Source organism: Xenopus laevis, chromosome 7L, assembly GCF_017654675.1.
Source record: "Xenopus laevis strain J_2021 chromosome 7L, Xenopus_laevis_v10.1, whole genome shotgun sequence".
Lineage (NCBI taxonomy): Eukaryota > Metazoa > Chordata > Amphibia > Anura > Pipidae > Xenopus > Xenopus laevis.
In genome coordinates this window covers 85,814,379-85,827,252 of record NC_054383.1, presented here as the reverse complement: position 1 = coordinate 85,827,252, position 12,874 = coordinate 85,814,379, and the positions used below count along the sequence as shown (strand labels likewise).

General features: G+C 39.2%; 1 protein-coding gene across 2 annotated transcripts in view; it reads right to left on the bottom strand.

Moving 5' to 3' along the window:
• Positions 1-251: 251 nt before the first annotated feature.
• LOC108695833 (layilin-like) overlaps positions 252-12,874 on the bottom strand; it is a 30,780-nt gene continuing 18,157 nt past the window's right edge. Inside the window, exons 4-8 of one of the 2 annotated variants that reach the window (XM_041569288.1) lie at positions 8,028-8,185; positions 6,991-7,029; positions 6,552-6,620; positions 3,927-4,023; positions 252-816 (exon numbers count right to left, since the gene is read on the bottom strand). In XM_041569288.1, the coding sequence (XP_041425222.1) occupies positions 453-816; positions 3,927-4,023; positions 6,552-6,620; positions 6,991-7,029; positions 8,028-8,185 (727 nt within the window). In that variant the 3' untranslated portion in view covers positions 252-452. The remainder of the gene's footprint in view (positions 817-3,926; positions 4,024-6,551; positions 6,621-6,990; positions 7,030-8,027; positions 8,186-12,874) is intronic. The other variant, XM_018224790.2, reaches the window with a different exon arrangement.

The window sequence follows — 12,874 nt, the reverse complement described above, 5'->3', positions numbered from 1 at the left end:
ATTGCCCTGGGCAAGAGCATGCTCAGTTTTCTCCTCTTCCCCTCCCCCTCCCTTCTCTACTGTAATCTGAGCCCAGAGCAGGGAGAGACTCAGGCAGGAAGTGATGTCACACCACATTAATACTGCAGCTCCTATCCTAAACAAACCGAGAGTTTCTAGAGCTTTTTACTCAGGTATGGTAAAACATTCTACAGAATAAATATAGCATTCTAGCTTGCACTATTGCAGCTAATCTATTGGCAATAAAATGCCTCCGTAGCTTTCCTTCTCCTTTAACACAAACCCATGGAATCTTAGAAGGGATAGGATAGTAAATATTGCAGTCCAGAATGATTAGCATTTATTCCATTCAGAAATAGCAGAATCAAATTTAAGATAATATTTTGATGAAAAAATAGTTAGCATGTCCACTGAACATCTGCTCATTTTCAATATAGTTTTTTCTTTTAATTTTAATATCCATAGATTTCATTTTCAACCCAGCCAGACTCTGTGCTCCTGCCGAATCTTTCACTAGACAGTTCATACAGTTCATTAGTAACAAATCCACTCTCTGTGCTGGCCAGTGTCACAAAGCCGCTCTCTGAGTGGTTCCTTTCCAAATTATCATAGTCCCCAGAGAGGTTGTCTGGTGGAGAGTTTTCCCCTGATTGTACTCGGAATGAAGAATTGCGGATATCCGGCCTGGTCCCGGTCAAGTCTGCCTCGTTTTGCCTCTTTATGACGCTGTAAACCTCTAGATTTGGACTGTTCCTACGGTTTGGAGACATCCAGAAGCTTGGTTCTTTAACAGCTGTTTCACTGTTTCTCTCTTTCCTGAAGTAAAGTTTAGATAAAGATGAAAGTATATTCATGTAGATCTAACAGTACAGGCTATCTAGACAGTTCCAGGCACCAGGAATAAGTCTAGATAAGTGGTCAGAGCAATGGAACTTTCTTAAAGGAGACCTGACAACCTAAAAAATAATTCCAAATCCTGTTTCATGATGTCAAGTCAAGCAAAATAAACTTCACTTACACTAAATAAATTATTTAAATCTTGTTTCTTTTAGTCTTGGAATTCACAATCACTTGAAACAGGCAGCAGCCATTTTGTGGACACAGTTATTAAGACAAGCTTTAGATCATACAGAAAATTCAAAAAGCGGGGAGGCACTACTCCGGAACACCAAAGTGAATCAATCAGTAGAATCCAGGAGCCTAAGGCATAGAGGAGGGGCAGGCACGTTTCAGGGGCTGCTGCCGCCTAAGGCAGCAGGCTCAATGCCGCCCCTCCTCCTGCTCCGTTCTTCTAACTTCCAGCGTCGGAGCGGGTGGAGGAGGGGCCACATCACTGATGCGCTCGCTGCACTAGAAGAGCCAGTTAAAGTTACCAGAGGCGGCTTTTTGCCACCCTTGGTAACTGGCCGCTCCGTGCCGCCTGAGGCAAGATTCTCACCTTGCCTCATGGTCGGAGCGGCCCTGAGGAGGGGCATGCAACATATGATTGACAGCTGAGAGTTTTAAATAAGTTTCTAACCAGTATGGTTGTTTTAATACAACATGGAATTTGGGTTTCGTGATTAATTTTAAAAGGACTTTTATTATACAGATTTTCAGGTGTGGGTGACGGGTCCCCTTTAATTGTGGGTTATAAGTTAAAATGGATATTACTCCAGAACTTCAAAAGGAAATTGCAGTAATCTTTTAAGATGGCTTCTCATTTATAGATTATCAAAAGGAAAAGCTGCCATCATTTTTGACATGAGCTCATTCAGTTGTAAAAAGAAGCTGCATGAACACACATCTGAACTTGCAAAAATAAATATATTTTTTTTTACACAGACATACCTGATGCCAGAGGAAACCATGTTAGTCTGTCTGCTTATTGGGTCCACCTGTCTTGGGTTCATATTTCATGCAACCTTCCCTACCCTGTTCCACTGTAAAGTGGTGGATTCTGCTTTCCAGAGAATTTGTGCACCATCCATCATTCTGCAATAGAACAAGGTGAAGGTGGGGTTGCATTACACTGTGAGCCTATGTGGGTGGGGAGCTGCCACTGTGAGCACAGACAAGGCTTTCATGGTTTTCTTTCAATCTGTGGAATCAGGTATGTCTGTGTATAATAAAATACATTTATATTTATTTCTGTAATTTCAGATAGTGTTTATGCACCTTTTCTATATAAACCTAGATGAATGAGCTCAAGTCCAAAAAAGGGGGTATATTTTCCCTTAAAGTAACCCAAATGTGCTGTCCAACACCAACTTACCAGATTGCTTCATTTCTTTTTACCAGGTTGCCTACAAGTGTATGGGCGTCATTTCCACCACAAAACAAGGCAAAATCCCTAGTCCTGGGTGGAAAGATCATTTGATGGAAGAGTTCAGGCTATTATTATTTAGGTCATATGATGGCCTTAAGCTGGCCATAGACGCAAAGGTTTGATCGTATGAATCTCAGTTTCATACGATTTTCGGCTGTGTGTGGAGTGGCCCGTCATTATTCGTGAGCTGGTGATCGGTTGTCAGTTGATCAGACAGGTTAGAAATTTCCTGTAGGCTGCTGATAATATCTCTGCGTTTATTGCCGATCTGACGATATCAGTTGGAGACTGTCACCAGCTTTTGTCGAACATAACTTTTGTACGATTGCTGTCAGGGGCAGAACATCGTCTGATCTGTTCTTTTAGGACTTTATTTGATTGGAATGGTTAGTGGCAGGTCGGGAGATGGCATGTCTATGGCCACCTTTAGACATACTAGGCAGGACCCAATTGGCACCCCATGTGGTCAAATTAACCAAATGGACCAATTACCTCATACAGTGTGTACAGGCTAAAATTGCCATGGAATGCCTGATGTTGAACAAAATTAAGCAGAACAGCCATCATATATATATATATATATATTGTAGAAGGATTCAAAATTTATTATTCATGGTGTAACACATTACAATCTGATGTTTTGGTCCCACCTAGGGAACTTTTTCAAGTGGGACCAAAACGTCCGATTGGAATGTGTTTCACCACGAATATGAAAATTCTGAATATCTGAATATATATGTATATATGGGATCCGTTATACAGAAACCCATTATCCAGAAAGCTCCGAATTATAGAAAGGCCATCTCCCATAGGCTCCATTATAATCAATTAATCCGAATTTTTAAAAATGATTTCCTTTTTCTCTGTAATACTAAAACAGTACCTTGTACTTGATCCAAACTAAGACATAATTAATCCTTATTGGAAGTAGAACCAGTCTATTGGGTTTATCTAATATTTACATGAGTTTCTAGTAGACAAAAGTTATAAAGTTCCAAATTACAGAAAGATTCATTATCTGGAAAACCCCAGGTCCCAAGCATTCTTAATAACAGGTCCCACACCTGTATGTATGTATATATATAAATATTTGCACTTGGTTACAAAGTCATAAAGCATTCATCTTTAAACTTTAGTTCTCCTGTTGTAGAAGTTCTTCAGCTCTCAGTATTCTACAATTGGTTTTGCTGTCTATTATGTCTGTCCATAGCTCTATGAACATGAAAGATCAGCAAAGGTCTCCCCTACATTAGATTTGTAACCTTATCTAAAATAAATCTACCTATAACCGTAATAGAAATTGCTGGGATACTCGAGTGCTGGAGGTGGGAAAGAGAGACAGTTCTGTCTTGGACAAATTTAATGTAAAGTAGCACTGGGACATCGAAGCAGATGTATCTGATAGATAAGAAGAAACCTGGGTTACAAAGATCTGTGTGAGATTAGGAGACAAGTGAAATTCTGAGCCTCATCAGCATAGAGGTGATGCAGGAAACCATATGAATTGATTCATTGACCACGGGAGGAAGAATACACAGACAAATAGGATAATGTATTTTACAGGATATTCATAGCTCCTGTGTATTATAAATAGTTGATAACATAATAAGATACTTGCCTCTTTTCTGCAATACAGCAACAAAGAACTCCAATGAATATCACAAATAATGTGAGTAGAGGGATTGCAGCGATAAGGATGTAATGGACAACATTCTCTGAAATGCCATAAAAGAATGAACAATGAATAATTGTATCACTTACCACAAGATATTGCATATAATATTGCACTAAATGTTCTTTTGACAAATGACTCTGAAATCTGACTTTTTATGTATCATGATTGTTGAACATCATTCATTTGCCTTCCTATGATTGCCATAGTGCTGCTTTTGTTCTATTTATCCATTGTCCCTTGTGCTTATCCATATTATACGGCTCAATCAATACTGGAAGGGCACCTATTCACACAGGGGAACCCTGGAGCTGGAGGAGGTAATTCATACTAGAGATTTATAGCAGACACTCACAGATCCATGAATGGGAATTTTAATAAATGGAAAATCACTTTATTACAAAGACATATTGTGTCCAGGTTCCAGCTGTGGGCTATGTTAATAGGCAAAGTAGTCTAATGTCTAAAGGATCAGTCAGCAGCAGAAACCTCACAAACAGATCTTTAAAAGATGCGTATAGCAAATATAGTTGTTCTCTGTGTGTCATTTTGCTGATGCATTTCCATTTCTCAAGATATCAGTGTAAATTGGCATTATGTCTCATTGTTTCAAAGGGTTCATTCTTGCCCAGTCAGACCCAGTGGTGAGGGTCACACAAACTGCCCTGCATACAGCATCTGATTGGAGGGGTAGGGCCCCCTTCCTCTCCCAACACCCCACTAGTACAGCCCCCTCCCCAGCTGCCACCAATACCTCCCAACTTTTCTGAAACAAAAAGATTTGAAAACTCTGACCATGCACATGTTTGTGGCCACACCTCCTAATGACCATACACAAAATTACCATTTACAAAATTTGGCAGGTTATGAAAGCCTGAACACATTTCTGTGTTTTTTATGTGTTATTACAGCTTTGCTAATGAAGGTGAATTGCCCTTTAAGCTGCTAGTCTCAGTTTCCCCAAGAGACCTGCTTCTCTTAAATTGTTACAACTACTTATTTGCTTATCTTAAATTGTTACAAAAGTATCTAAGTGCACCTGGTTGGCAGTTATGGGCTCTCTGCCAAAATACAATCAAGTTAGAAACTATGTATATGTTTCTGGCTGTTCAGTGCAGAGATCAAAGTGAAATTTGGGACATTTCATGACAAAATCGGGACTGTCTCGATCAAAACGGGACAGTTGGGAAGTATGTAACACCCCTCCGCTGCCTACCCCCGCCAACATGTACCTCTTCTCTCTGTTTGTCGTGATCAGGCAGATCGGAAGACGGGGGTCAGGGAGTGAACTTTCTTAGTCCCCTAGAACAGCTCCAGTTGCTCCAGGCTCTGAGAGAAAGGTCAGCAACTGGAGCTGTTTGTATTATTTATTTTAACTACTAGTAGGTGTTTCAAACTGTGCTACTATATAAGAAACAAGATTAAACACTAAACCTGTATGATACGCTTATACAACTTTTATAATTTGTATATCAATTGCTACAATCACCGTAGAAGTGACATGGGGGGTCCCTATCCTAAACTTTTGTGGTCACCACAATAATCACTAATTTCACTCTGCTCTGATGTGAGTTTGGTGATGTCAGTAACATAGTGTTCTGTTGAAAAAAGACACAGATCCATCAAGTTGGACCTGTTATGTCAATATACTGTATAACCTGCCTAACTGTTAGTTGATCCAGAGGAAGGCAAAAAACCCCATCGGAAGCCTCTCCAATTTGCCTCAGAGAGGGAAAAAATTCCTTCCAGACTCCAAGATGGCAATCAGACTAGTCAACTTGTACTATGAGCTATCTCCCATAACCCTGTATTCCCTCCCTTGCTAAAAGCCATCCAACCCCTTCTTAAAGCTATCTAATATATCAGCCAGTACAACTGATTCAGGGAGAGAATTCCACATCTTCACAGCTCTCACTGTAAAAAACCTTTACAAATTGTTAATAACGAAAATCGCAAGTGGGTGATACAAATGTTTTATAACTTTTGGTGAGGCGTGCTACTGTATATCTTTTTCTTGATCTTTACAATTCTATGGATGTGATTACTCTAATAGAGCGCACACTAGACTTGTTTCTGTCCCTGCCCACTTTTGATGATGCCACTTCCGGTTTGCAGCAACTTCACTTCCTGTTTGATGGTGGTTGGTGGGTTGCGGGTTGGTTTGCAGATAAGGCATTTGCGGGTCTGGGTCGGGTAGTGGATCAAAGTGGGTAAATATGCGGGTTGCAGTTCGGGTCGTGGGCTGCGTGTTTGGGTCGGGTCCAGGTCTTAGAAATTGGTTCTGCGCAGGACTCTAGCGCACACACATACAATTGTAAAGGCCAGAAGTCTTCTATTGTACATAATGCAAAGATCTGCTTTAAAATCAAGACTCACACTGTGAGACAATCATGAACAGAGCTAACATATATCGAATAAGAATGATAAAAGAGTGTTTCAGAATGGACAGGTAATGTTCATGTTATTAAGTTGCTCTTTCATTTTTAAATACATATAAAATGTAGAGTTCTAGCTAGCCTGTATCATACAAAATACATTCACTGTATAACTTGATATGAATTGGTAGAGTACCGTCAATCTTCTGGGCTGTTCCATTTATTTTTTTAACTGAGTCCTCTGGATCTTCAGTGTTCATTGTGTCTGTTTCAGAGTTGAGAAAACAGAAAAGCAATAAAAAAAAAACATCATTAATAGCTAAAACCCAGTGAAAGAGCGGTAAAGGTTTAATTTACAAAATCACAAAGCCATTCTCTAAAGAATAATTCTGAATATCTCTACTATGGTCAAATGTAATGCATATTGCATTGTTCTAATAAAGACACTGTATCTTAAATCCATACAAATTAGTGACTCTCTTTCTGACGTCAGTTCTCTTACTGTTTTAGTGTCACTACGCATAGCCTAAAGCTTTATTCAGTTCTTCACCAGACACAGTTTTATTTATTATGTCCCCTTCATTCACACTGTTTCCATAAATAATTACATATTTAATTGCAGTTCCCATACTCACCTATTTTGGGAGTTTTGGTAGTGGAATGATCTGTTTTTTCTAGAATAAAAAAATACATACTTGAACTTTCAAATTATGTAAATTAAAACACTAAAAATTAGGGATGTGCCGAATCCACTATTTGGGATTCGGCCGAATCCAACAATTCTTTGTGAAAGATTTGGCTGAATACCGAACCAAATCCTAATTTGCATAGGCAAATTAGGGGTGGGAAAGGAATAAGTGGGGACATTTTTTTTAGTGCCTTGTTTTGTGACAAAAACTCGTGTGATTTCCCTTCCCACCCTTAAATGACATATGTAAAGTTGAATTTGGAATACGTTCGGTCAGGCAGAACGATTTGGCCGAATCCGAATCCTGCTGGAAAAGGCCGAATCCAGAACCAAATCCTGGATTCGGTGCATCCCTAATAAAAATGTTAAAATGCAACCAGTCTAGTAGGAATTAAAATACACTTGTTCATAGGTAGTGTACATTTGCCACCTAACACTATGTCTACCCAATTGTAGACATGTCTTCAGTGCATCCCAATAGCTTGCCACACACAGGCCAGTTTAGCTGGAGAGCAGAGAGCTGATCTGAACTGCATGTGCAGCTTCTATGTAAGTGAGGACAGACACACCAACTTCTGTATGAACAGTAACTCGGTTGCTTTATAGAACTCAGCATAACATGTCTGCAACAGGAACTTTTCATAGAGAGCATACACAGGAAGAGGAAGAAGAAAATCACACAGGGTTACAGGTCAAACATGACATCACATTGCTAAGCAACAATAGACCCTCCCTACATTAAGTAACATCCACTGGAACATCCAACAGCTGAGTTGTGGTTCAACATACTAATTTAAATTGGCCATGCATTGTACAGTATATGGGCCTAAAACGAACAAAATCTGCCAAACAATACAATTTAGATTCATTGTACACCTTTGTTATCAGCCATTGAATAAATCCACATTTGCGTGGTGCCTTCAGCTGACCAGAACTTTCCATAATGGAACTCAGACAGATTTACTCATGTAATAAAGAACTAACCTAATGAATATTTGCATATGAAGTTGTTGCGCATGTTGCACCGATCATCGTTCCACTGGAACTTGTAGAGTCCACCAACACCAGGGAGAGCAGAAGGCTGGTGGTACATCACTACACATGCCTCGCTGCCACAGGACGGCTCATCTGCATACCAGTTCCTGAGGGTATAGTAGCCAATATCAGTGGCCATTTCAAAAGAAGATCAGCATGCATGTCAAACATGCCAAAAGCTAATGCCTGGCATAAAGGTATTGGCTGGCATTTAGTGTTTCGGTGCAAAATATGGTGAAGGTCTTTATACAAATTATCCCTAAAACACCTATGACTTCAGTAACCACAGCATTTCTACTCTAAGCCCCTTCATATACCATTATCCCCTAAAAGGGATGTTACTGGACATTTTACACTAATGCTTTTCTTTCTTCCTTGACAATTGGCTTAAACAGCTCAGTTACTAATTAAGCTGCTAGATTTTACAATTGTAGTAATAAGTATGGGACCTGTTATCCAGAATGTTTGGGTTTTCCGGATAATGGATCTTTCTGTAATTTGGATCTTCATGCCGTTACGTATACTAGAAAATCATGTAAACGTTAAATAAACCAAATAGGGTTGTTTTGTTTCCAATAAAGATTCATCATATCTTGAGTTTAGATCAAGTACAAGGTACTGTTTTATTTTTACAGAGAAAAAGGAAATCATTTTTAAAAATCAGTCCTATTTGGATAAAAAGGAGTCTATGAGAAATTATGTCAATGATTTATTTGGTATGGTAAATAATTACTGTACAGGTACAGTTTGTGCCCAATCTTCCTTTGCACCTGTCACTTTATAAAAAATACTATATAAATACTATTTATTGTTCTCTTGCTATAGAGTGGGCTGACATCACCATCCTTCAAGGACTAGAACTTGCTCAGGTGAAGCTGAGACTATGGGAGTGATTTATGAAAGGGGATCTAAATCCAACCATAATGGCCTATCTCCCCTAGTTCTGTTGAAAAAAACCCATTTGGTTCAGGTGTGCTTCAAAAGCGGACTATGCTCTTTGCAGCCCCAGGTGGAAGCTGTACCCCCTGCCAGGGCAAACTTTACATGTATCCAATGAAAACAGCAGCACTCCGGTATTATTGAAAAGGGTGAAAAACTTTATTTAAAATGCCTTAGGCAATGTTTCGGGCTACGCAGGCCATTTGTCAATGGCTTGACTTGAAGAAAACACAATTACACATGCCAAAGAAATTCACCAAAATGCATTCTATTGATTAATTCTTCAACGAGAATGCTGATTACAAGATCTATGTCAGGCATTTTGCTGTTATCTTACATGCATGTGATTTATGTATGATATTTATTATGGTTCTGGGTCTTTTACTAGGCTATTAGTTCCAGGGATGCACCAAATCTAGGAATCGGTTCGGGATTCAGACAGGATTCAGCCGAACCAAATAAGAATTTGCATATGCAAATTAGGGGTGGGGAGCTAACTCCGGTGACTTTTTGTCACAAAACAAGGAAGTATTGGGTCCACTTTTATTTAACTTGTTCATTAATGACTTAGGGGAGGGTATTATAAGTAATGTATCAATGTTTGCAGATGACACAAAACTATCCAGCCCAATAAATTCCATCCAGGATGTGGCATCCTTGCAACATGATCTTGACAAACTGGCAATCTGGGCAGCTAAGTGGCAAATGAGATTCAATGTTGATACATGTAAAGTCATGCACCTGGGATGTATATTCAAGATACTTATACCCTTAATGGGACTGCACTAGGCAAATCCATTATGGAAAAGGACCTTGGAGTCCTTGTAGATGATAAACTTGGCTGTAACAAACAATGCCAGTCAGCAGCATCAAGGGCAAATAAGGTTTTGAGCTGTATTAAAGGGGGCATGGATTCACGGGAGGAGGGGGTCATTCTTCCACTGTATAGAGCACTGGTAAGGCCCCATCTAGAAACAGTTTTGATCTCCATCTCTCAAACAGGACATTATTGTATTAGAGAAGGTCCAGAAAAGGGCAACTAAGCTGGTAAAAGGTATGGAGAAGCTATGAGGAAAGACTGGCCAAATTGGGGATGTTCACGCTGGAGAAGAGGCGCTTAAGGGGAGATATGATAACAATGTATAAATATATAAGGGGATCATATAATAATCTCTCTAATGCTTTATTTACCAGTAGGTCTTTCCAGCTGACACGAGGTCACCCATTCCGATTAGAAGTAAAGAGTTTCAGCCTAAATATTCGGAAAGGGTTTTTTACAGTGAGAGCTGTGAAGATGTGGAATTCTCTCCCTGAATCAGTTGTACAGGCTGATACATTAGATAGCATTAAGAAGGGGTTGGATGGTGTTTAGCAAGTGAGGGAATACAGGGTGATGGAAGATAGCTCATAGTACAAGTTGATCCTGGGACTAGTCTGATTACCATTTTGGAGTCAGGAAGGAATTTTTCCCCCTCTGAGGCAATATTGGCATTCATTATGGAGGAGAGGATTGCAGATCAGTGTGGTTTATATATATAACACATATCATTTCTACTGGGGAAAAGCCAAAAAAAATCAAAGCATAAAGAACTTGAGAGAACTTGTAAGTCTGCAGTGGGACTGTGTGATTTGCAATAATTACTTCTCTTGTCATCTGAAAAGTAAGACTGCAAAATAATTCGGGGAAATCTTCCCTAATACCATAATGGGCTTCTCCTGTCTGCCTCCAGATATATTGGTTTTATGGAGAGACTAATGAATATGAGGTATGCTAATGCATATGCTTTCAGACTGCAGGGAATCATTAGACAACTCTCAATATTGACATTTGACTACATTAGATCTGTAATTTAAGAACTAACTTCATTTATGGATTTATGGGGTGCAAGAAAACATGGTAATTATAATGATAATCAATGTGAATAGTCGTACATGCTCAGTTATTGTCTGAAAATGTGCTTTTCCATTTTTCTTGGCATTATTCACCCCTACTGCACACTGGCTGCAGTTACTATTGCCTCTTATTGGAAACCATACTCAATATTTCCTTGGCATTTGCTGTCCTTTGCTTCATAAGGTTTCAGCTCAGCACAACGGACACGGCACAATTGTTGGGCAGACTCATATCTGTGGGAGATCATTAGGCCTAAACCCCGTGCATGGCTGTAAGTGATAGAGAACAATGGAAGGTATGTGTAGTACCCCCACCCCAATCATTGCTTTGGTTACTTTTACTCATTATGTGCTTGTACCATGCTACCTACGTTTCAAGTGCTTCAGCCAACTATCCTTGTATCCATGAATATTTTTACAGGCTTGTTCATTAGAACATTAAGCTTTAGTGTTTTTATATGATTAAGTGCAGAGCCATCTTGAGGACAAAATCTAAAATAAGAACAGTTTTGAAATGTATGCAATCTTTAGTGTATGAGGACTTTTATACTATTGCCAGGGGCTCCTTGAGCTGGAGTGAAACTCTGATATAGGACATAGAAGCAAGAATGATGTGTGCCAGGGAATTGTAGGCATGTAGGACTCTCCAGCAGCACATTCATAGCCTTCTCACATACTGTCCCTCCAATATGCAGCACTGGGAGTGCAGGTAATGCAGAAATTGGGGGTGCAAGGTGCATTGTGGGTAAAAATAAACATGTTTTTCATCTGTTTTTGTCACTCCTTCTAGCTTCTTGATTTTATCTAATGTGGAATTTTGTGTTTTATTGAGTTTTATCACAGAACAGTTAACCCTCTATTAAAGATTCAGGGGCATAATAGCCAAGGTTTCACAGACACTGTCACATCAAAAGGGAACTCCGCACAAACACAACTTAAGCTTTTTTGAAAAGTAAACATAATTTCAAGCAACTTTGCAATATACATCAATTAAAAAAATGTTGACTTTTCGTGATTCTTAATCGATTGGAACAGTTCCCTAGGCCTAGCCCCCTGCTCTCCTGCTGATCTGTCTGACTACTTTGCTGAGCTGGCTGACTACTGTTACTTTGTATCAGCAGCCATTTGTCCTCAGCCGGTATCTTCCAAACCCCACAATTCCCTGAACACACAATTTCAATTAGTAATGGAACGTCACAGTGCAATGCTTTGTGGGTTATGTAGCATGCTGTATGCTGTCTGTGCATGCTGTCTGTAAGCTGTGGAGAAGTTGTTACAATTTGTAACATCAGTGTTTAGTCCCTCCTTCCCTGCCAGGATTTCAAATGATGCAGAAAGAGAAGAACTGTTAGCTGAATTTCAGCATAGAAAATAGCATTTATTCATACTTTCTGAAGAAACAGGTAACTGTGATGGGTTTAAGGGGTTTCTGTGTTATGTGGGCCTCTTTATCAAATTTTGGTTTGGAAGCCTGAGTACCCCTTTAAGTATAAATAATAACAGATGAAATCATGGGGCATAAGGGCAGTTTAGAGAGGACATTTATCCAGGGCTCACAGCAGCAGAAGGAATGCAAAATAAAAGAAAGGGAACATGTTATAGCCTGTAACAATTTTCAGACAGTTTCATTCTGCACCCTTCAGCTATTGTACCATATATAAGGACAAACCTTACAGATTTATTATGTTTTTTACAGATATGGGATCTGTTATCGGGAACCCATTATCCAGAAAGCTCTTAATTAAGGAAAGGCAATCTCCCATCGATTCAATTTTATTCAAATAATCCAAAATTTTAAAAATTATTTCCTTTTTATCTATAATAATACAACAGTAGCTTGTACTTAATCCCAACTAAGACATAATTAATCCTTATTGGAGGCAAACCCAATGGGTTTATTTAATGTTTATATGATCTTTTAGTAGTCCTAAGGTAATATCCCTTATCTGGAAAATCCCAAGTCC